Source organism: Manacus candei, unplaced genomic scaffold (genome assembly GCF_025592945.1).
Source record: "Manacus candei isolate 608988 ecotype Guabito, Panama unplaced genomic scaffold, ASM2559294v1 h1tg000014l, whole genome shotgun sequence".
In the NCBI taxonomy this organism is placed as follows: domain Eukaryota; kingdom Metazoa; phylum Chordata; class Aves; order Passeriformes; family Pipridae; genus Manacus; species Manacus candei.
In genome coordinates, this window is record NW_026138062.1 from 74,190,207 (window position 1) to 74,215,458 (window position 25,252).

Consider the following 25,252-nt stretch of genomic DNA (forward strand, 5'->3'; position numbering starts at 1 on the left):
GCTAATGAGGAGAAGAAGGAAGAGAATTTTTGAGGTGGGCTCTTCTTCCTTTCATCTGAAAAGCAGTTACTGAGCTTTCAAAGCCTGTGTGCACAGCTCTGCGGGCTCAGTACCTCTCAGCACCTGACTTCCTAGAGACTACAACTGCACCGCTGAAAGGAGAGGTGAGTTCCTCCCCAGTCCTCCCTGGAAGCAGGTTAAACACTCAGTTAGCAGAGAGCTCTCTGAAAAAGGGATATGGCTTTGCATTAAGCAGAGTTTGTTAAGTGCTTCTTGGTTACCTGTTTTATTCTCTTCTTGTTTCCTTGCAAACGATGAAACTCCTTAGAAGGGCTTGGGCAGCACAGACACTTTCTGCTCGTGAGTCTGATGGTTTGGCTGTCCATTCTTCTCACCAGCCACATGCCAGCATGTATGCAATGACCTAATGGTGCTGCTACTTTGGGGTAGCTGGATGGGGAAGCAGACTGCAGCTGCTTCTGAAGGATATAAATATTTTTTGCAGTCGGGGGGCTTCAGCAGTCCAACGGGATCAGGGACACCTGGGCTCTATTCCTGTCTCTTCTGCAGACCTGCTGCATTGTCTTGCTCCTTTCAGTAGCTCTAAAACACAGACCTTTTCCTGCCAAATTTGTTTTCTTAGGTGTGAGGCTTCCATCTGAAAATTCGAGCCACAGTAAGGAATTTGGGGTGATGGGACTGGCCTATGAATGCAAGCCTGGGCATTCGGTCGATGACAAAGTCCCACAAAAGCCACTGCACTGGTGACCACCACCAGTGTCTCACAGGCCAACCTTATTCGCACCATTTACCAGTTAGCCATCTGCTCCCTTCAGATATTATTTTATGGCCTTCCTTTGTTTCCACCAAGGCCTAAACAGGAATGAAATTGTGAGTCTTGTCGCTAGCCCTTTTAAATAAATAGTCTCACCATCGCTCTAATAAGTTTGACAAGTTGGTCCCAGACCCTGGGCAGGAAGCTAATAAACTTCAAGTTGCTTTTCTATTGTTTTCCTAAAACAATTTGACTTCCTTTCTGATAGCCTCAAAATTCCTTCAATAAAAATAGAGTAGCTGGGAGCCAGAGGAAGAGCTGAACCTGAGCCAAGCTGCGCTCACAATGCCGCCTGCGTAAGGTCACATTTTTATCCTGATTCACAAAGACCCTTTAAAAGAGTAGCAGGCAGACAGCTGCCAGTGCATGTCAGGAACAGCTCAGGAGCTGGTCTCCCCCAGCATCAGTCCTCCAGGCTCGAGGGGATCTCCAGCCAGTGAGCCAGTGTCAGACCACAGCAGGAGGCTGAGCTCCTGGGAGCTGCCTGGGGTTTGCTCACCCTGTCCAGAGTGTCCTCCCTCAGACACGGATCTCTTCTGGGAGCCCAACACTGACACAGAGGTGGGCTCTAGCAAGACCAAAGAGCTGTGCTAAAGCTCACCCACCCTTCAGTCAACTTTACCTGTTCCTCTCTCTACCTGCCCAGGTTCAGCAAAAAGAGGTAAAGGTCTGTTCTTTCTTTTCTTCTTACTTTGGGAAACATATATATGTATATTTGTATAGACACATATAATTTTGTAAAGCAGCAATTCATCTAGATGGAAGTTCACAGGACAAGATGAATGTCTGGTGGATAGGTAGATGAGGACTCCTTGCTTTAAAATGAATTGCTGATCCTTTGGGCAAATCCTTTATGCTCTCCATGGTTTGGTTCCTCCACCTGTAAAGCAAGGAGAATGTTTATAGGAGCTGTAATTACATTATCATTTGCAAAGCACTTCTCAGCTACTCAGAGATGTTGCAGAGTTCAGAAGCAGAAGCAGTAGCTGGGAGAGTACCATGCTTTGTTTCCAGTAACATAAAGCTGACAACTAAGCATTTACGTCAGGATAGATGGTAATTTCTCCTCAGTGAGAGGAAAACCTCTTCCAGTTTTTCTTTCTACTGGCAAATGAGGCTGACACGTAGTGACATTTCAAGCCTTACTGTTTCTTCTTCTTTTCTCATTCTGTGCTGGTATGGTACTCTGGGCTGGGAAGGGGAAAACATCCACCTATACTGGAATAATCTGGGACTTTTTACTAGATAAGGAACTGTGATTATAAAACTGTTCTCCTCATTCAGGGGCCTTTCATTACATGTTACTCCTGTTCCCTTGGGCCCAGCCTGTCCTTGGGAATTTGCCTCCTGCTGGAGGATGCCTTCAAACTGTCTCCAGAGGTCTAATGTATAACAGAGAACTTCCCTCTCCTGCCTTCTCTTTCAATCATATCCATGCATGGGGATTTTAGATAAGTATTTCACCAGGAAGGCACCATCACCATCCATTGGTGCTTTAGAGGAGGCAGTAGAGGTGCCTGTCCAGCATGGAACATTGTGAAGGATCAGAGTAAGTGCAGTGCTGTGGCCAGGCATCAGAGATGAACTCAACTGCTGTTGGGTGGTGGCTTTTTCTTGAATTTCCCAGTGCAGCAAATCTGATATCCTCCCCAGGCACAGAGTCCTCAGTAATGACAGGAATATATGAGACATTTTTCCTTCAGACAATCCCTTTAAGTTCTGACATCTCAGGAGAGCACCTACCTGCATTTGAAGCAGCTTTCCATCAAAGCCAGGTGCTCTGAGAACATCTGTTTTATATGAAGAAGCTCTTTCATATGTGAGCTCTCATCTATACTACTGCATATTTGCAGACCTTCTCCACGCATTGTCTTGGCTTCCTTTTTGTTTGTTTAAATCCCTGACACAGAATGAATCCTCCTTAAACATCCATGGGATCAGTGCCGAAAAACTCATAACATAAGCTCTGTTCAGGATTTACCTGGCTTTTGTTTGCAAGGGTGCAGCTCTGATAAGGCAATAAGGCAGGCACAGGAAATAAAATGAAAAAGGGACCTCTTGGCTTATCAGGTTCAATCCCTTTGAATAACAGGCAAGTAAAAAACAAATGGTCTTTTCTAAACTTACTAAGCTCTGCCCTAAATCTCATTAGGTTTCCGCCCTAACTTGTGCTACTAGAATGCTGTTCCAGCACCTCCTTCCCTGCTCTGTTGCTTAGAAACCTTCTGATTTCCAACCTAAATTCATTCATGGCCAATTTATATCTATTTATTCTTGTGCCACATTGTCCTTTAGCTTATGCAGCTCTCCTCTCTCCCTAGCACTTACTTTCCCAACCCCCAATTCCTAAAAGTATTTATAGGCAGCAAATCTCTCCTCTCTTAACCTTTGTTCTGCCAGACTGAGTAACTGAGCTCCCTTATAGTATTCACCCTGCAGGCACATCACACCGTGGTTTAATTACTTTGTGTAGCTGCAGTAGCATGAAATTCAGTGCAAAATAATTAATGCTGAAAAGCTCGAACTGGTGCCACATCTATTTTCAAATCAGCTCAAATGTCTCTCTGCAGTCACTTCTGTGACTGATAAGTAAACATACTCTCAGACAAGAGACACCCTCCGTCCCTCTGATCACCCCACTGCCTTTCTTTGCACCTGCTTCAGGCTGAACATCCTCCTTGTGTGGGTGAGCAGTGCTGCACACACTATCCTGGAGGAGTCTCACATCCTCTGGGATGTAAAGCCCCTGGCATCAGTCTCACTCGGTGCAACTGGAAATACTGCTACATCCTCAGAGCTCACTGGCCTTTTTCACCCCTACATAGCATCGCTGGTTCCTCCTCCTTTGGTGACCTTGACCCGAGACTTTCCCTATCTTGGGGAAGATCTCTCTGCTAAGAAACAATCCTGCTACTCTTCAAGCAACAGGTTCCTGGTGTGTGACTTTGCACTCTCTCATTAAACCTCACCTCTGTCCTTCCACTCACAAAGAGCCCTCCTAGTGCTGGAATCCACCTCTGCCCTGATGATACCTCCCAGCTTTGTTTCATCAGCAGATTTCATTAGCATTTCTACTTTCGGTGCCAAGGTAATTAACAGAAATATTAAAAAAAGATCAGTCCTAAGAGCAATCTTCAGGCAGCCTCACAGATAATTTCCCTTCAACCTATTAGGGAACCAGTGTCTCAATTCTGTCAGTCTTTTACCCACTTGAGGATTTCTCTATTAATCCCTGTCTTCTTCAGCTGAAGCCTCTCTACTAATTTGCTTCTTCTGGGACACCACATCATACAGCTCACCAAACTCCAGGTAGATAAGGTCTGCTATGTTTCTTTTACCTAGGAGATCAGGAATCTTAATCCAAGAAACCTCTTTACCTTTGATCAGAAGATGGTACATGTCATCTTATTTTCCCTTTACATCCTGCCTTTATTTCTCCTTTCCTTCAAAATCCATTCCCCAGCACCACAAACTGCTGAGATTCACAAGCTGCACATGGCAAGCTGTCAGCTGTTCTCCTCATTCCCACTGTCTGGGAGAGCATTCTCTTCCACTTGCTCTCCTTACTCAAGTCATACAAGTTTTGCATAGCAGGCTCTTGGGGAGGGGAGGAAAAATCCTTCTTCCTGGCTTAACAGTGGGAAAACCAGCTATTTCCGCAGCTGAGGAGCTGGACACAACACCTCTGTTTTCCCTTGAAGTGGGTGCAGTAGGGAAGGGATGACACACTGAGGGGCTGGCTGAGGTATCTGTACATCACCACCTTCCTGGTTTTTGCCTTTCTCCATTTCCTTTCTGTGCATTAAAATCCAAATAGTTACCAGCAGCACAAAAAGTGCTCATAGGAGCTACATGTGCATGATGAATGTGTGGGGCAGAAACGTTCTCCCTCCCTCATTCACTCAGCAGAACTAGACTGTGCCTGCTGGATTCAGAGATTACCTCTGTGTGCCATTCAGGAACAATACTGGGACAGGAAACACGAAGGAGTGAGCAGGGAGAATCAGACCTGATCACCCTCAGTGTACAGCAAAGTGTCAGCCACACAGGGAGGGGAATGCATTTCAGACAGCTCTCTCACAGGACCTCTCTCTCTATAGCATGTGAGAAACACTTGACAAGCCTTATCCCTAGCCTATCCCAAAGCCATCTGTGAGCTAGACCTGTATTATTAACACCTTTTTTTGGACACTTCTATGATGAAGTCCTTGACAATTTCACTGGCATAAAATCAACATGACTTTACATAATAATGCTTCATGGAAATTACTCCAGAAAGAAAAAAAAAAACCAAACACAAAGTGATATTCTCCCTCGGATGAAATTCCATCACAGATATAATACTGCCAGGCAGGAGAGGGAGAAACAACTCCAGAAACATTTCCAGTTTCACAGAAGGCCTTTCAATAAAGTTAGAAATATACCAGAAGGTTACTGAGCTGCTGTGGATATTTACTGTGCACTGCATGTCCTGCATCCTGCACTAACCACCGTTGAGGATTCAGGCCTCTTGGAAAAGGATTGCCCTCTTAACTTCAGAATGAGAGTGTCCACACAGGACACGCCTCCAGAGGTAGCCTCTGCACAGCACTGTCCCTGTGTAGACTGGCTTTCAGTCTTGTGACTGAAGGGGGAACTAAATCAGTGGGAGAAGAATGATTGGATTAGAAAGAGTTGCCAGCGCTGTGTTTTAGTCCCTGGACTGCTATCGTGTCACGATCTGCATTTGCCGATGCACAGGGACCACTGGGCAGTTATGTTCTGGGTGGGAGATATCCAGCCTAGGAAGGATTCCAGGAGGGATACCCACCAAAGCCTGTGTGCAGCAAGCCAGGTCTCAGATTAGCAGAGTTTCTGTGCAAACCTCACTCTCCTGCCACTGGTTCTTTGAGACCAGCCTTTATCAAAGCCACGAGGCATCTCTGATTCCCCCTCCTCGCTGGGGCATTCCCAGTCTGCAGGAATCAGAGGCTCAGCTAAACACATACATGAAATACAAGACTTTCAGACACTTGATACGTCAAAAGCAGTTTTGAGAAAGGCCCAAATGCTTGTGCATCTGACTGTGTGTGTGGAGGGAGGTGGTGGCAGGGTAGCCTTAAAAAAAAAAACCTCTCTTGACAGGCAGGTTATTCTCTATTTATCAGTAAGGGGGCATGTAAAATCCCCCTGGGGAGCATTTGGTGCCCTTTGGGACATGGTTGCAGCTGTGCTGGGCCCCTGGTCCGAGCCAGCAGAGCAAGTTCTGTGTTCTTTGAAGAGGTGGAAGACCCTGCTCTACACGAGTTCTGCTTTTTTTCTGGATTAAGCTTGAACAAGTCAGAAAAATGTCCTTCGTCAGCATCTTGCATGGAAAAAGCTTTTCAGGGTCTGGCTGGTGTAACTGTGGGGCAACCCTGTCTCTTTTTGTTTAGGGGAGGCTTATACCGTAGTATGTTATCTGTGGGAGGACGTGTGGAGGAACAGTAGTAGCAGCAACTGGAAGGGACTGTGCGAAGCCGGCAGCGAATGCATCCTGTCGGCATGGGGAGGGTGGCACGGGGAGAGGCTGAGAATGGAGAGGGAGGAATGAGATCCATGGTCTTTAAAGGAAAAACAACGGGAAAGCAGGTTTGAAAATAGAAAGATTAAGCTGGAGGGGGTGGGAGAGACGAGAAAAGTAGGTGAAGAAAGAAGAGGGGGAAAGGCAGAGAGGCAGTGGGGAAGACAGAAAGTGACACAGAAAGGGGGTGGAGAAAAAGAGAGGAAGAGAGAGAGAACCACATTAAAGGAATAAAACGAAGCAACTGAGAAGAACAAGGAGTCCAACTTAACTACAAAAAGGGAAAGTGTTAAAGCAAGGGAAGGAGACTGAAGACAAGATACTGGAAATCAGGTAAGTAACCAGGAGGGGGAAATAATAGAACTGTAGAAGTGTCGATGGCAGATCAAGTTATTAAACTCAAGGGGAAAGCAGCGTAAGGGAAGAGATGGATTTGGAGAGGCAGGAAAAGAAGGTTGGCCAAAAATAACTTAAGAAATTTACTTTTCCTTTAATTTTCTCCTCAGAACATTCCCACTACTAGCTAGATTTGGGACATTTTAAAAATTAAACTGTGTTTGCCACAGGCAGCTACAGAAATGACGAGTAACCTCCCTGTGATGAACATGGATACCAACAGATTTCAATGTACAGGAAAACAGCATAAGAGCCCCAAATATCCTCAGACAAACTGCAGTTTCTGTCAGATCCCATTTCAGCATGCTGTCAACCTGCTCAGGGGACGGTGGTGAAGGGAACTCTTACCTAAGAGAGGCTCTCAGGGTAAAAACACTTTATCAAGTGTCTGCACGAACCGCCCGTATTCTGAAGCGCGCAGGACGGTGTCAAAATGTTGCCGTCTCTTTTGCTTGAGAATACTGTGTCCTGGCTGGTCTGTGACACCAAGTCTGGGAATGTAACTCAAATGTAGAGAAGTGCCTTGCTCGTATCTCCCAGCCACCCGTACCGCGCGCGCCGCGAGGGGAATGCCTTTCTTCTCCATCCCGACACTGCCCATGGCAGCCTCAGCAAAGAGGCACGCAGACCTAAAGGGACAAATGTCCTCTCTCACACTAGCAGCTGCTGCTTCTTTTTATTTGCCTTCCTAACTTTTTCCCCCCCTTTTTGTACTTGCAGTAGTTGTTCAGTTACATTTCCATGATTTGACACTGCTAGCGTTGCCACCGAAGATTTCAAAGAACAGCCCAGCTTGAAAATATGGTACCTCTATACACTCACCTGGAAAGAAGCAACCTCAAATACTGTAAAGGTTGCCTGCTAATTGCCTCTTCTGATTGTGGTGTCTCCTTTGATTTCCTAAAGGGTTATTTGACTGTCCATTTGTCATGTGTAATGAGCTTTGTGGCACTCTGGTTTTTACATCTCAGGTATACTGAGGCAGTGCCTCTATCCCTGAAGTACTGTAAAAAATCTTTAGAGGACCATATAAGTAGCTTTTCTGGACAAATCTCAGCTAAAAAAGTCACGGGCTGCATGAACCTTAAGCATTGAACTCTTTTTCTGTGCTAATAAACCCACCAAAATTCCTTGGTGAAGCAGTGTGTGTGAGAGTTTTTCCCTGCTGCTGTCTATGTGATCCTCTGTTTAAAGAACTTAATGCATGTAACATATGTGTGCATATGTGTGTGCAGCTAGGAGTGGGTTAAACAGCTATTCAGAAGCCTCACAGGCTAAAAAACTCTGCATTTCCTGGTATTTTTCAAAATCTACTCTGAGAAGAGCACACATTTCTAACTTTGTTCCCCTTTTCCTTGGGAGCAGAACAGTAGTTTAGGAGAATTCCCGAGGCTTCAGGGTTTAAAATACTCATCAGGCTCCCGGTCGCTTGGGAACTATGTTAAGTATTCCTGCTACTATAAGTATTTGGGGTTGTTGTTTTTTTTCCACTCAGCAGTATGTAGTATCACAACATTTTAGTATTATGGGCACTAAAAACTTAAACCTTGACAGAAAAACACAGAACTTCATACCTTAGCCCCTCTTCTCTTTTTGACCTTCAGGCAGATTTCACACATTCCGAACGTTTGCCCGTTTTCTGACTTATCTTCCAGCATTGAAAATAGACAAGGAGGAACAAGTAATTCAGCACTGTACCAGGTCATTAGGGAGCACATTTTGGAGGCTGCTCCATACATAGGGTGCTGTCGCTTAAAATTAGAAATAGTTCCCGGGAGGCATCAGAGATTTTTCAGTCTTAGGGCTAAGAACTCATAAAGAGGAGGTGGGGGAGAAATCAATTTTACTGCTATCTATAAGCAACTCAGAGATCTCCATGGACAATACTCAACTCTTCCCTGAAACAAAGGAATATTCCTGCCACACAGTACATAATGAGCAGAGAGATGCACACCCCTAAGTCTCTCTAGTGCATCTTCAAAGGGAGGTCAGGGGATTTTAACATAAGAATGAAGGGGTTTACACTTACGTTTCAGTCTTTCTTTATTTTTTATGTCACTGTGGACGTGCCTTGGGAATGGTTGAGAATTTCCATATGGAACTCCTGTCCCTTAGAAGCAGAAAAGCTGAGGGGTGCTTTGGTCAGGGCACAGGGGTGCTCAGGAAGTGAAGCAGCCTGGCAAGGGTGACCGCTGCAGAGTCCAGGGTCTCCAGATGCATTCAGGTGTCTGCTGAAGAAGGGAGAGAATAGTGAGATGGGAGAAAAACTGTCTCCAGTTTATAATCAGATAAAGCTATCCAAGAGGACTGGGGTTAATTCCTGCTTCTTACTCCAGTTTCCTCTGTCACGACGGGTCAAATCACTTAAGCTACACCAATGTGCCCTCAGTGGTTTCTCCTGACTTCTGGATATCTGACTTCTAGATGTGGTGCAACTGGTGGAAGTGATAAACTCTCCCAGTCCAGCATAAACCAGACAGAGCTCTGCTTTGAATACACATTATATAGTGCTAAGTACATTGGAAAGAAAAAACAGATTAGCAATATCACCAAACAGCTTCCAAAACTAATGAACAGTTTTTATCTTAATCTCTCACTGCCTTAGTTCCTCAGCTGGAAAGTAGATCTAATGCCATCTCCTCACCTCTGGGTGGTAATGAAAATAAGTAGATTTATATTTGTGAAGCAATCAGATACTGTTGTGCTGAAAGCCATAGGAAAACCCATGAGGAAACTAATAATTCTGTCTTTAGAACTGGACTTGAATAATGTACAGTAAATGAGGCACAGGCCACCCACTGAACAATGAGGAGAAAACAAAACATTGAATAGCTGCTGTTCAAGAAAGCCCCAGTCAGGCTGGCACAGAACAAGGCAAGCATCCTGTGCAAAGAATGAGGTGACAATGTGAGGATGTGGTTAGAGACTCGTAGCTAAGAGGCACAGGCACAAAGAGATTGAATTAAGATTACTGAGAACAGTAACCCTGCACTCCCTAACTCCCTACTGCTGGGCCTTGCCAATTTAATACTAGTTAGTTTCAAAGGTTGTGTGTATATGTGTGCACATATATGTGTACGTACATACACTGAGTACAAAAAATAATCCACTCACAAGCTATAGTGAGACTTCACCCTGAACGTGAAGTTAAATACTTGAGGCAAGGATGCAGCAATGAGGCTGGAGTGTGAAAAGAACCCTACAGATTTTTGGAAAGAAGGAAGAAATGAGATTTGACAAGGTAGTAATAAGTGGAAAATAGATAGTCACTGAAAATTTCCCCTTTCTGAGGCTTGAAAGCGTTAGCAACTTGGGTGCTGAAGAGAGTTAACTGGTCAAAACTGCCAAAAAACTGAGGCAAGGCTCTCCCCAGGGGGAAAGCTTGACTGTAGGAGAGCAATGGAGAACTGACAGACAGGGTCTCTCACTGGGGTAAGAGGAAGGAAGGAAGAAAGGATGGGAACAGTCTGAATGAGAGCTCTCTCCTTTTCCCACTACCTCTCCGGTCTGTTTTATTTCAACACTATAACAAGTTGTGTCTCACGCAGTCTCTGAACCAGCCTAAATTCACATGGGCAGGTTTCACTGCTGCCATGTTGCACCCAGTGTGGTGCCTGCCATCACTGCACGTCTCCTTGTACCCACTGACTAAGCAGTGCTTCAGATCAGCTCCTCTCAGCAGAGCTCAGGAACAGCTTTACTACAGCAGCTCCCCAAATTTCTCTGCATGTTTCTGTTTTCCAGAGCTCCCTATGCCCTGTTTGGCTGTCCCCTCACCCGTATTTAGCCTGGTTTAGCCTGCCCAATTTAGCATGATCTGCAAATTCATATGGGTTTGCTTCTCTCTGCAAACACAAAGACACTGGAAAGAGCACCAAGTTTGCAGCATTTACATTAGAGAGAGAATTTATGAGGTATTTTTCTAGCAAAAAGCACATTTATCTTATCCCAAGTCCAGTTTTGTCATATGTGTTGGGGTCTCTAAGGCCCCACATTTCTCTAAGGCAAAGGGAGAGAATCCCAAGAGAGTCAGAAGGTGCTCTCTGCATGCTCTGTGTAAGCCTGGATACCACTATCATGCAACTATTTGATGCAGGCTTTTCAAAGACAGGGGGATAGATTCATTCCTCAGCTTGACTCAACTGAGTTCAAGGTCTTTTCTGTTCTTGGTCTCCCGTGATTGTATCAGGCAGAGTTTGGCCCTAATATTTGGATATTTGAAAGTACAGTGGGGGAACAGCATTAGATGTCCTGGATAGACAACTAATAAAAATTCAACTGACCGGGAGTCTGCAGCTTCCACCACCACTTGAGATGAAAATATTCTACATATTATTATCACCCGTGTGTGTAACACATCCCTGGTGTACACACGTGAAGGTGATGAGTGACTTCCCCGTGCTTGTGTCCCTGTGTGCGTCAGGGTTGTGTGTGGGAGGTGACAGGTCACTCAGCTCCCTTATCTTCTCACCCACTCTGTTTTTTGTGAACTCCGAGATTTTCCACATTTGGAGAGGAGGGGGAAAGCACACCCTGTCAGGGAATAACAAGCTGTCTGCAGCTACAAGTAGGGCCAGTGGTCTGGATACCAGTGTGACCCTCCCAGAAACTGCAGTGAACTCGGGAGGAGCAGAAAGATAAGCAATGTTGGATGTCTGTCCTCTAGGACAGGAGCTGTTAACACAGAGTTGTTCCTCTCTGGTGAGATTCGAGCACTGGGGTCAAAATCACTCTCCCTGATACTGGTTCAGCACAGGACTTTGAACCCAAGGAACTAGAAAGGAACCTATCCAGACATGTCTTTTTTTTCTTTTTCTTTTAAAAGCATAAATAAGTACAGAACTATTTAGTCCAGATTCATGTGCAGATCAAATTTGGCTAAAGAACTGGCCTGTTTCAGGCAGACACTTACGATAAGAACATGTATGAATATATGAAGCCAGAGGGATGGTACTTGGACAAAAATGCCTAATAGGTCATTGCTTGTCTATTGTACACCCATATGAAAAAGCCAAACAGTGAACAAAAAGATACCTGCTGAGGTGGGCTTTAGCATCAATCTGTGTCACAAAACTATGAAAAGCCTTTGGAATTCAAAGCATCACACCCACACTGGACATTGCATTTCTAACTTTATTCATCTTTTAATGCTGTAAGCCACATGTCCCCAAAATGCTTCCTGACCAGGTCCTGGCAACAAAGGAACTCTGTGTACATACATTGTAAAGGCTGCTACTTCCTTTTTGGGCACTGACCATGGCTGTGGGCTCTGCCAGAAATAACAAAATGTTTGCCTATTCAAAAAGTACCAAAACCAACTCCCACAAAAACAACAAATCAAAACAAAAAGCCCCCTGGTTCTGCCAGGTGTACCTGCTATAGACAGGCAGCACGAGAGGGTTTTCTTTCAGGTAACCAAGCCAGTGCTGTCCTGGGGCACAGCAGAGAAGGGATGTGGTCTATAGAAGCGGATGTGGTCTGTAGAAGCAGATGTAAAAAGCAGATGTAAAAGCAACGTTGTGTTGCTGTCACGAGGTTTAAGAGGCAGTGCTGCATAGAAAAAAGGGCACAAGTTTGCAAGTGACAACTCCTGATCTCTGTCCCCAGACTGTCTCTAGCACAGTGACCTCGAAAAAGCAGTTCGTCCTTTCTGTTGCAGTGACCATCATCTGCAAGATAGAGAGGACAGCATCTGCACTGCATGGGATGCTGTGAGGCTGGACTACTGCTGACAGAGGGCTGGAGACCCTTAAGTGAAGTAGCATTAACCAACCTCCAGTTCAGAGCTGAAAGTGTTCTTCCTAAGCGTCTACAGGTGTGAAAGGACAGTTTTGTAGTGTGGGCTCTGCTCATGTATGGCTCCAGCCTGACAGGTGAAGCCTGTCACACAGGGGAAAAGATCTCTGCCCACATACCCCCAGGGTGGACATCCATTGTGCCATGTGCTGGCCTGGACCTCCTGTGAGATAACACAGCTGGAGGAGGGAAAGCCACAAGCAGTTCCTAGGCACTGCCCATGCCACAGCTGGCCTGGATGCTCTACTGCAAAGGGCTGTCACTGCTCACGTGCCCAGCACCCAAAGAGGACGGCTGCCTCCCCATTTGGCAGCTTGGAGGGGATGCACTTATTGCAGGGTCTCCACACACAGCTGCGTGTCCTGAGTGTGAGCCTCTTAAAACATCCAGGGCCCCAGCCCTCCAGCGTGTTGGGAAATCTCAGTAGCTATCAGAGACACGCATTTGTATCCTATCGAGCAAATCATGCACAGAGACTGGGCAGAATTAAAATGGCTTTGAATTCGATACTTTCCCCCTCCCTGGGAACTGTGCTTGCCTCACACAAAGGAGCCTTCCTCGGAGAGCCTCTCCACGTGCCCCTGGGACCTGCCAAGGGGAAGAGGTGAGCCCAGCGAGGGAGAGCAGAAACAGTGTTATAATCAGACTCTCCACTTTATTTTAGAAACATCCTGCAGAGATGGCGACCTCCTGTCACCTTCCTTGTGGGAAAAGCTAGCGTGAAGTGTTGAGCTCAGCTATTTATATCACCGCTGATAGTCTCGCCTGTCTTCTAAAGGGGGAGAAACTTTCTCCCTAACAACCCCTAGGGAAATAAACTCATATAAAAATGATTGCACAGGAACAGCCCTCCTGGCTCTCTGGTGTGAATTTCCTAGCTGTTCATCAAGCCCTGGCTAGTTCCAACCAGAGTAAGTGTGCTGGCTGGGGCAAGCAGCAGTGATGTGAAGTGCTTGCCTGTCCTTCAGAGCATGTGGCATCACACCAAGAGGATGGGAAAAGCTGCTCAGGGGGCAACGGACACTTCTCTTCCCACAGATAAATGTGGTGCAAAAACAGGAATGGCAGAGAGCAGGCAGTGGCTGTGAGCAGTGTGAGCCAGCCCGGCGTACCAGCAGGTGCTGTCCCCACTGGGGTATTTTTATCGTGGAATTTGGCAGTCACAAGGCAGCCCGGAGCTGAGCAGACTCCAGGCTTGGCCTGTGGTGTGATACTCAGTTTTCCCCAGCTTTAGTAGCATTCCAGGTGATGATTAAGCTGGGTCTGTGCCAAGCTGCACTGGTCTTTGTCGCACGCGCGTTTCCCGGTGCCAAGATCCCATGACTGAGCACAGCTCCGGTGTTGATCCAGCAGGAAGCTGTCAGCCAGAAGCATGGCAGAGCAGCGGCACAGCCCACAACTGTACATGAATATGCATGGCCCTGCTGTCAAGGCTCTCTTCTATCAGGTGCTGAGACCCCACAAAGATACCCAGAGGTATTTTTTGCCGAGTCACACCAGAGCGCGACCAGATTTACCCAACCGAGCCCAAACTAGGAATATAAAAGGCTGCAGATGCTCAGACACTGAGAGGTCAAAGCATTCGAGGGCAACAGTAGTCTGGGAATGAGGAAAGAGAACTATATGGAAAATTCCCAAGAATAGTAAAGCCCTGAGGAGAAAGGCTGGGTCAGTGGTAGCTCTGCATAGCCAGGAAAAGCTGTCAGGAAGGTGACAACGATCCCTTCTTTTCTTGCTGGCAGCAGAGAGATAGATGTTCTAGAAGACCCTTGGTCTGGCACTCCAAGAATAGCTCGGCAATAACTATCAAATATCTAAGCCAAAAACACTGCTCTAGGAAGGAACGTCCTTCTCTTGGTTTCCAAAACCCATTCTCCTGTGGCCACCCACTCCCTTGCAGCAGCCACCTCAGCTCTCTCTGGGGCTGTAGCAGGATGATCAGGAGGCATCTCTGGGCAGTCCCTCCTTTAGACAGTCTGTGGAGGGGAAGACAGAGGAAATGTCCCTATTGTCTAGCCTAAGCCTCATGACTGTCAGCTTTGGATCCTTCTGATTTACAGCCTCTTAAAAAATTCTGTGCGTGTGTGAGACAGGTGAATTACTGTTCTTCTCTCATTCATTAACATTTTTTATTTCTGGACTCCTCCTGCGCTTACTTTTGCTTTACTTTGTGTTCTGCACATTCTGATTTTTACAATTTGCAAGTGCCTAGGTTTAGTGGCCTTCCCTGAGGAACACAAGCCATAGTAAAACCCCAAACAACCTGCACACAGTAGAACTGATGGGAAGAGGGGCTTAGTTTGTGACTGTACATCCCTGTGGCAGGAAGGAACACTCAGCCTTTGCAAAGCCATTTTTTGCTCATTTTTGTGCTAAAAACTGTGTTCATTTTTGTGCTAAACAGCGAGGTGAGACAAGAAAAGGCAGCTGCCAGCTAACAACAGCAGGAGCACTAGGGGCACCTGAAAACAACATAAATTCACCTGGATAAATGAGGACACCCACCACTGTCCATGCTGTCTTGTAAGGAATATTCCATGCATACAGTTGTGCTACAGCATAAAGACATTGATTGGACACACCTATATATTGAACTGTAGGTAGCTGGTTGCCTTGTCTGCACTCTGGGGGAAAAAGACCAAACATACTGATTTCAGCACCACAGGCTGTAAATATTTCCCATCACTGATTTATCTGCCTGTATTGAATCCCCTGGTGCTCCTGGAATGGAGCCATATGCTAATTTCTCCAGAATGCAGTTACTGCACTAAAGCTATTTCAGAAGGTAAGACAGACCCACTCACTCACCAGTTTTCACCAGTGCAGACAAGAGGAGCCAGAAAGACCAGCTGATTTTCTGTGTTACTGCTCCTCCAGCTCTGGGCTGGCAGCAGATGAAACATTCTTCATACGCCAAGGAGCCACCAGGATCTGCATCAGCATGATTGCAGCACGCCTGCCAGAGCAGGACAGAGCCAAAGCCCATCCTTTGCTTTCTGGTATGTCCCTTCTCCCTCCTCACACAGCTTCTGACAGCTGGTGGGGCAGCAAGTGGCCACCTCCCTGTCTCCTTACCCGGGCAACTCTCACCTTTCCACAAGGCAGCCCTCAGAAGCACCAGGAATTTAAGGATTCAACTTTTGATCTTTTGCCCCATCCATCCTTGCAGATGGACACACAGCACATGAACAAGCAATGGCATAAATCACCATGTGTGCTGCTACATTAAATGACATCACTCACACAACCAGAGGAGGGAATGTTGCTTCCCCAAAAAGTCTGTCTCTCTGTTCTTCAGCTTTTGCTCACAGGGAAATCTACACAGTATTGCTGCAGTAAATTTTCAGCTTTTAACAGTGTCTACTCTCCACAGACGTTCTTTGCACCATAAAAATAATTGGCTCTTAAAGGCAGGACAAGGGACAATAAAGAAGGAGAGTTAACAATTTGGTCCCTACGGCTTCGGGTTTTACCTTGACTAGAGCTTTTAATATTTCATTATGATGATTATTTTTACATTTACTTATTAAAATGCTGTTTTCCAAAAGACTGACTGTGAGAGAACATGATCTCCAAGGTAATACTGAACATTTTATAGCACCTAGCCCTTAAAGCACAAGGGAGAGCTTTGCAGTGCCCTGGGAAGGCAAGTATGGGGAGTATAACTGGATCAAATGATTGCTCAAGCACTCCCACAGAGCCCCACAGAAGATGGATTAAACCCATTGCTACCTTTTTATGCATGAGGTTAAGTAACTTGTCCAAAAACAGTCTGTCAGAGTCAGAAACAAACCTGGAGCAGGCTGTCCTGCATCTTCACTTTGCAATCTTACTGCCAGTCCACCAAACCTTTCCTCTCATCAGACCGCCTACCAACAGCACTTCCCAGGAGTTGCTGATCCTTGGGAGGCACTTCAAAGGAGGTTTTTTTTTTCCTTTGTCTGTGTCAATTGAACTGTGAATTTTGCCTCAGAACTTCAGAAGAGAGGAAGGAGTGAGACCAACCATTTAGATTTTGCAGTAGTTCCCTCTCAGAGAGGCACGAGAGGGTGGCAGAGGATTAGGTTTGCAGGACTGACACAGCTCCCCAAAACATCTGAAAATTGAAAACTAAACACTTGCAGCTGGAGACACTGCAAAACCAAAGCAAAACCCATGGACAGGGGCAGGTGGGCAACAGAAAGGTTTTCTCTGCATTTCTCTCAGTGGTGGCATCGAGCTCATAGGTGAAGCTCAGAGCTGTGAGCACTTCACATTCCAGCTGTTGGTGCAGGCATTACACAAAGGCAACATATGAAAGTGCCAAGGCACTGCTCAGCCCAAGCTGTAGACTCCACTCCTAACTCCCAGGGGATCAGCCCACTAAGGATTCCCCAGAGCACAGTTTGCAGACAAATGAGTGCTGCTTTAACTACGCAGTCCACAGAGGATGCAACATGCAGACCACAGTGAAAGGACTTTCTGAACCAAGAATACATCTGGCTCACCCTCAAGGTTTTGGCAGCCCATTTATTAGGTTGCAGCTGTGCTTTGCAAAAAAAAGATCACTTTTTGTCGCAGTAGCTGAATTAAAAAACAAACAAACAAACCCAACACGTTGTTTTCAGTGGGTATGAAACAGAGTTTTCAGCAAACCAGACCTCATTCATTTCAGGTCAAATGAAAACATTTCTTGTGACACAAAACAAACCATTTCACTCCATGCATTATCAGCTGGGCAGTCCCTAACCCTCCTTAGAACCACTCTCTTCTGTTTGCTCCCACAGAGGCTGTGTCCAATTCTCAAGACTTCTCACCCCTCCCGGTGAGCAGAAATGGGGGACTGGAGTTTCCTGGGAGAGTTCCTCGAGGAGGTCCACAAACACTCCACAGTGGTGGGGAAGGTCTGGTTGACCGTGCTCTTCATCTTCCGGATGCTGGTGCTGGGCACGGCGGCCGAGTCCTCCTGGGGGGACGAGCAGTCTGACTTCATGTGTGACACCCAGCAGCCTGGCTGCGAGAACGTCTGCTACGACAAGGCTTTCCCCATCTCCCACGTCCGCTTTTGGGTCCTCCAGATCATCTTTGTCTCCACCCCGAGCCTGGTGTACATGGGCCACGCGATGCACACGGTGCGCATGGAGGAGAAGAGGAAGATGAAGGAGGCAGAAATGGAGGCCCGAGAGATGAAGAACAGTGGTGACACATACTACCAGCAGAAGTGCTCCGTGCCAGAGAAGGCTGAGCTGTCTTGCTGGGATGAATCAGGAGGCAAAATCATACTCAGGGGCAGCCTGCTGAACACCTACGTCTACAGCATTTTGATCCGGACTGCCATGGAAGTGGCCTTCATTGTGGGACAGTACGTCCTGTACGGGATCTTCCTGGAGACCCTGTACATCTGCCAGCGGGCACCTTGCCCCCACCCCGTCAACTGCTACGTGTCCCGTCCCACGGAGAAGAACGTGTTCATCGTCTTCATGCTGGCTGTGGCCGTGCTCTCCCTGTTCCTCAGCCTGGCCGAGCTCTACCACTTGGGCTGGAAGAAAGCCAAGGAGAGGTGCTCCCGCTCCTACAAACCCAGCCCCAGCACCCCCGCCAGGCTGGAGTCTGCCCCACAGGCAGAAAGGGCCCAGATGTACACTCCCCCGCCGGATTTTAACCAGTGCTTGTCAGGTGCCAACGGGAAGTTCATCAGCCCCTTCAGCAACAAGGTGGCCTCCCAGCAGAACACCGCCAACTTCGCCACCGAGAGGGTCCACGGCCAGGAGGATGCTGCTGGTGAAGGGCCTTTCATGAAGTCCAGCTACGTGGAGAGTCCGGAGGTGGCCAGTGAAAGCGCAGCGCCCTCCTTCCCCGAGAACTACTTCAACGAGAAGCGCCGGTTCAGCAAGGCCAGCCGTGCCAGCAGCAAGGCAAGGTCGGATGATTTGTCTGTGTGACCTGTCTCCAGCAGGGGTGAGGAGAAGGGGCAGCCTCAGCCCCCAGCAGAACTTCTGCAAAGTGGACTCCAAACTCTTGCCACTAACCTCTCTGTGTTAACACCCTCTCGCTCCTTTCCAGCGAACATCATCGTTACACTGCAGACAGCACCTCTCACAGCTTAAGGCAGGGACAGCCACTGGGATACAGGCACTGAAGAGAGGCACCAATCTCGGGATGGGAAGCCCTCAGACGTATTTTTGTCATGGGACCCACAGGGATGAGAGGTTCCCATCCTTAGCCTGGTAGAGCACAGGCCAGCAGCCTCCTGAGCTGCCCAGTGGGTATCCACCCAGACACTGTATTCAACAGACTGACTGGACCTCAAACCCCTCACATCTTCTTTGGTCTCTAGTCAACATTTGCAACATCAGCTTGGCAATTATACTGAGTTGAAGCTTCTCTCACCTGCAGGGAGCAGAAACACACCAGTCGGCTTTCTGAAAGAAAGACTTTCTCATCTGCTTTTTTCTGGCCCTTTCTAACCTTCCCTTTCTCTACCTGAGCCCAGATATTTTATACCAGTTTACCTTACACGATAAATCCTACTTGAATTTTTTGACACTGTGTATATAGCAACTCTTCACCATTAATAAAGACATCTGTGCTCCCCCCAGCACAGCTGCCTCATGCCTAACATTGGAATCCCTTCCTCATTCCCAAGTCAGGGCAGCAGACTGGCCCCAGGGAAATCACTTAGATGACCAGTTGATGAAGACCAGGGAATTTTCCCAAGATACTTATGTCATCAATTCTAAGCAAGACATGCATTAACAGAAAGACAGACTCTCCTGTGAGAACAGATATCTTCCTAGTAGAAAAGAGGAATTACCATGTGGAAACAAAGTGAGTTCCCCCTTTTTAAACTCATCTTTCAAGCAACCTGAATGCTGCTGAAAGGGTGCTGCCAGCTGCCCACTTGAGAGAAAAGCATCCTCTGTTTATCTGGTACGGCCTGTGTCTTCTCACCAACCTACCAAAACACTTCATCATCTTTTGCAAGGAGCAAGAGGCTTCTCCAGGTCCTGCACATCATGCACATCGTCGTCTTGGCTGCTCTCCCAAGCCAGTCAGCACGAGTCATTTGTCCTCACAGCAAGTCCCTGCTCTGCTATCTGGTCATCATCTCCACTCCATCCCTAGCACACGTGGCATAAGAAATCACCCATGGGCTGGGTCTTTCCACCACTGTTGCCTCTCAGGGCAACCACTGGGGCCCAGCACTGCGCAGTGAGTCTGGGGTGGGAGGTCTGTAGGCAGCTCCCATTCGATATACGAGATAGGTTTTACCAGAGCTGACATCCCTCTGGTAAAGCTACCTGCTAAACAGAGTTAAGCTGCTCCCTGCTGTTTACCCTTTCAGGCACGGGCCACAGCAGGGTTCCCAACACTGGACTGCACGAGCCAGTGGCCAGGGACCAGCTTAGGAGGGGACCGAGCCATTCCCTCTCTTAGGGCCACTGAAAGGCATTGTGAGTCATTGCTCCTGATACATAGTTAGCTTTGGTACAGTTCCCTGTACACATACATACATGCTCACACACTCAGAGGGGGGAAAACCATTTTTTTTTCTGTTTGTAAGTTTTTATATATTTGTATTTTTTAATCCTGAAAAGGCCCGTGTGTTCTCCTTAACATGTGTTTTTAGTCAATCGTGTCTAGATTTCTCCTAATAAAGTTCTAACTCCATCTCTCCTTGTTGATGTTTCTCCTCTCATGTGGCTGAGAACGAGCTCTAGCATCGATCAGGCTGCCCGCCAGCCTCTGCTGCTCAGAGATCACAAAAATTCCCATCGCCCAGAGTGGCAGGAATGAGGGGAGGGTTTGGCCAGGGGGATAAATAATAAACATTGGGAAATGATTGATTGACTGGCTAACAGAAACCCCCTCCAGCTCCCCTGCCTGCCTTTGCATCACCAAGGAAGACTGGGAAGAGCTGGTCAGAGGGCAGAGCTTCCATCCTCTAGCAATGGAAACGCTCGACCCTTGCATCTCTTGGCACATCTCTGCACCCAGAGAGGTCACCTGTGATGGGAGGCCAACTCAGCAGGGAGAGGGCAGCAAAACCTGTGCCCCAAGCATCTGATTGCTTTTCCATGAAGTAACAGAGCCCTGATGTCTTTTTAAGAGACAAGGTCATGAGAGACATTGAAAATCCACTGCTAACCATCTCTGCAGCGTTCCTGTGGGTACTCAAATCTCTTAAGAGACAGTTGCCCAGCCCACAGAAAATCCCTTTCTTCCCCCAGCTATGCCTCTTCTCTGAACTTCATCCTTTGCTCCCACTTTGCAACTTTCACAGGCTCTTTCCTTCTGACCTTGCATCCCCCCGTCCACCCAAAGGAAGTGCCTTTCCTCCCTTTCTCCACACGACCTCCCACCCCTTGGGACTCTACAGGCTGGGAAGCTGGAGACCAGTAAGGTACTGGGTCCCAGGAAGGAGCCTGAGAGGGGGTATAAAGAATGAATTCAGAATTCAGTGAGAACACTGAGACAAGGATCTTTAACTGTGTTAGAAACTACAGGGACCCTTTGAGACTGGTCTGGGGATTTTCAGCCCAGAAGTGAGGATACCATCTGAGCTCCCACAGCCACAAAACGCCACGAGAAGGCAGGATTAGGCTGCAGGCCTTGGGTGTTTAATTGGCATTTGCACGGCCCTGAGCATGCCTATCCCATAGGGTGCCACCTTGATGGGAGAGACATGCAATGAGGAAGTCAAGGAGCACTCCCCTTGGAAAACTTGGCTATTGAGTGATATTGCTGTTTAGTAGGGCCACTCAAGCATGAACCCAGGCCTTGTTTAATAAACTGTTCTTTGTTTAAAACAAGCAGTAGCCCAAACTTTAAAAACTCTGAGCTACAGTCTCTGCTGGGGAGTAAGAGGGAAAAAGAGGATAGGGATGTCCTCTGTGCCATGTCAGACCTCTATGATCCAAGCACATTCACAGGTGGCATTTTGGTGATTTTTGTGACCACAGGAATACAACCATCGCAGCTCTCTGTTTCCCATACTAGAGATGGCATGTATCCAAGCAGGTGATTTCCCTCTGCCACTCATTTCTTAATGCCATTTATTCTCATGGTTCTGTCCTCTAGGTATAACAAGTGGGGAATATTTGATGGGTTGATGTTTGCACTGGCTGACAGACCACAAACTTGTGATTCTTGGAATCCACTGTCAAGGCTGGCCAGGCTATCACACCATAACAGGAGCACATTTACCCCAGGTTGGCCTGTCCTTTCAGACAGATTTAGTATGTATTGCTCTGTACCAGATGGATGGGTGGACAACCTTATAGTTGTGACCTGAATCAACATTATATATTAAGTTCAGTCCTTGGATAGGCACTCAATCTTTAAATAGCAGCATTACAAAGACAATGCTCTGAGAGGTAGACAAGAGAAAGCATGAGAGCTTTTCATTCTGCTCTTGTCCCTCTTTTCTCCAGGGTCTTACCTGCTCAGTCTGCTCAGACAGTCAGAACTCTGAATTCTCCAGCAGCAGCTGGAACCAACATTTGACAGAAACACCATCCCCAGTCATCTCCTTGGTCAGCACACCTCAAATCATTTCCTTCTCTAACTGGTGTTTGAAGGAGTCAGAAGTCAGTTCTGATCTACAGCTTGTGTTGATCAGCTGCTGAGTCTGAGATAGCAGGATAGGGAAACATGCATTTCAACAAGCCCTCAAAACAGAAATACTTAATGCTATAAAAGGAAAATCTATATTTAAAAATACATAGAATGCCAAAACTAATAAAGTAATGAATTGAGACAAGGCCATGCCTCTGAGTTCCTCTCCATGAACAGCACACTGGGACAGCTGAGCAGGCCAAGAGACAAACGAGGGAGAAATTGAGAGAGATACTTAAAATAATGGCACATGGGTCAAGCAAGTTGTATCTTATTTCAGAATATGTGAGCAAGGCAAAACTCAAACAAACTCTGTGGTGGTAACACTTCAGACAGTTAAAAGGGAATAGGTAAAAAGATGATAGACTACACAATCTCCCCTCAAACACTCCTCCATGAAATATCGCTGAGGCCAAGGAATTAGGAAGACCCAAAACCCAAAGAATAAAAGCACTGTGTGTCCATAGGAATGGGAACATGCTTGACTGGACTGCAAACAGCCAAAGAACCAAAAATTCACAATTCAAAAAGTCAGCATAGCACAGACAACGCTGCTGCCTGCCGGGAAGGCTGGGACTAACACAGGCACGAGGGGAACTGCTGCTCCCAGGGGAGCTCCCTCTGCCTCTGCTCCCTTGGGAGGCTCTCAGCAACCACACAGTCTGACCAGAGGGATGCACAGGCTCTGACTGCCCCCAGGGGATTCCAACACCTCATCCCAGCAGGGGTTATTAGAGAAGGGGATCCTGCACAGGGCTGATGCCAGTTTTTGCACACATCTGTGAACAAAAGTGCAACGTTTCAGTGATTTGGGTTACCAGCTGCAGCAGAAGTGTGGATGGACTGAGAATGAGGATGGAGAGTGGCAGCTTTGTAAGATACACTTTGCGGGGGGAAAAACTGTGACTTTGAAGTGCAAAATTAATAGCTTTGCTTTTGCCTGAAGTGTTCATTGCTTATATGGTCTAGATGATTAAAGATCTTTCTGGGGAGCACGGGAATTGCAATATCATACATATATAACATTGTCATGAAAATGTGATGACAGAAAAAGAAAGAGGATCAAATGAGCTTGTAACACTCACTCCAGCCAAATAATGCAGAAATGCTTCATTTTTCCTTCTGTGAACATTGGTTCACATTTTGAAAAATGAATTTACTGAGACCACATTCACATACCACCACTGGTTTCCCACAGACGTTTGAGCAATTGAGTTTGACGGGCAACAGAGTTCTCAGAAAGTAAATGTCAGTCAAGGACACTAAATTTTAGATTCATACGGGCCAATATCCACCCCAGAGGCAGCTCTGTGTTCCTCCAGCCGTCAAGAAGCACAAACAGTGTTGTGTAACCAATCCTGCCAATCCCAAACCAAACCAAGCACCTCTGCTGGAGACTACATGCAAGAAATTCTCACCAAAAGACATTTTAAAGACCTCTTTGCAGTTACAACTTCCTTGTGAGGGGAAGAGGAGGGGTGGGGACTGATCTCTGCTCTGTGGTGACCGGTGACAGGACTTGAGGAAAGGGCGTGAAGCTGAGGTGGGGGAGGTTTAGGTTGGACATCAGGAAAAAGTTCTTCACACATAGGGTGGTTGGGCACTGAAGCACACTCTCTGGGGCAATGGTCACAGCACCAAGCCTGTCTGAGTTCAAGAAGCATTTGGACAACACTCTCAGGCACGTGGTGTGACTCTTGGGGTGTCCTGTGCAGGGCCAGGAGTGGGACTCGATGATCCTTGTGGGTCCCTTCCAACTTAGCATTTTCTGTGATTCCATGAACATACTCTGGCATCGGCATAAAACACATTCCCCTTCCTCTAATGCAGTTTGCCACACCAGGCTTCACAGCCAACCTACTAACACGAATCCAGCAGTCTCTGGATGAACAAAAGCAATTATTCCACATTTGCTGGAAAAAAATATTTCCCCAGAGCAAGTCAGGAAGCAAAACTCAGAAAAACTGCAATATTTACATGTTCCTTTGGAATTATTTCTGGACAGAGACCTGTAGGACTGCAAAACCAAGTCCCCTGCAGAGCACTGTTATTTTCTGAGAGGACATCTCCATCTCCTGGAGCTGGATCACAGCGGGGAGTAGCTCTGGGATTACTCAGAGCTGGGGCTTGTGACTCACTATTCATACGCGAAAGCTCCTCTTTATCATAAAGTTATTTTAGACAGGAAGGGGTAAAACAGATGGGGCCAAGCTAGAGATCAAAATCTCACCAGAGAGTTAAATTTCATGCTGGTGTCGGACATGGACCTAATCTTAAGAAGGCATGTCGATGATGGTCAGCTATATGACAATACAAAGAATGCAAAAGACACATCGAAAGATTTTCCTAGAAATTGGATATGGGTGGGTAGGCCATGACATTTTTAACAACGGCCCCAGCAAAACCCAACACTCTCATATTCAGTTGCATGCGGGGTTTCACTAGAAATCATGTTAACCATCAGCTCCTACCCTTAAAAGGAATCAGATTAGCAGCAAGAGGCAAGCCTGAGGTCAGAAACTTGCTGCTATTTGTTTGGGTTTGTTTTTTAAGTAAATGCCGTGCCAGCTCTTCAGCCTGGGAACAAAGTTTGAGGTTGAAAAGTGCTTCTGACAGAACCAGTTTGATGGGTGCCAGGCTACAGGCAAGACTTTTCAGAAACAAGTGCCTAAAATTAGCCATTGCTAAATCATATAGTCCAACAAAACCACGTTTTCTTCCCACCTTTCTTTTCTTCCACTTCAGCCCAGATTCGAAAAAGCACTTAGGTACACATGCATAGCAGAAATTACCATCATCTTTGCTACATAACAGGGACTGTTGACCCAAAAATACAGGTGGTAGCTGCTATTTACAGAAAAATGTGCTTTTTTTTCCAATTCATATTCATTTTTCACAGCCCATTCAATTAATTTTTTTCAATCTTTACAGATCACGAGAACTCTTTTCTCACCTGTTTTCCCCCCTGAAATTATGCTTTGGATTGTTTTTCCCTTCTGTGGTCTTGTATTTTGTTAGGACATAGCTACAGTTTGCTCTCCATATTTCCAGCTTCTCCAGATTCCTTTTATCTCTGACATTTCCAG

General features: G+C 46.7%; 1 protein-coding gene across 3 annotated transcripts; it reads left to right on the forward strand.

The window, feature by feature from the left end:
• The first annotated feature begins 767 nt into the window (after positions 1-767).
• On the forward strand, positions 768-20,219 carry GJA5 (gap junction protein alpha 5). 3 transcript variants are annotated; one of them, XM_051779355.1, is made up of 2 exons: positions 768-1,502; positions 17,336-20,219. In XM_051779355.1, the coding sequence occupies exon 2, from the start codon at positions 17,384-17,386 to the stop codon at positions 18,488-18,490; it is 1,107 nt and encodes a 368-aa protein (XP_051635315.1). In that variant the 5' UTR covers positions 768-1,502; positions 17,336-17,383; the 3' UTR covers positions 18,491-20,219. The 3 variants fall into 3 exon arrangements, with proteins under 3 accessions (XP_051635315.1, XP_051635314.1, XP_051635313.1); XM_051779354.1 differs by having other exon boundaries at positions 768-1,496; XM_051779353.1 differs by lacking the exon at positions 768-1,502 and adding an exon at positions 6,130-6,710.
• The last annotated feature ends 5,033 nt before the right edge of the window (positions 20,220-25,252 follow it).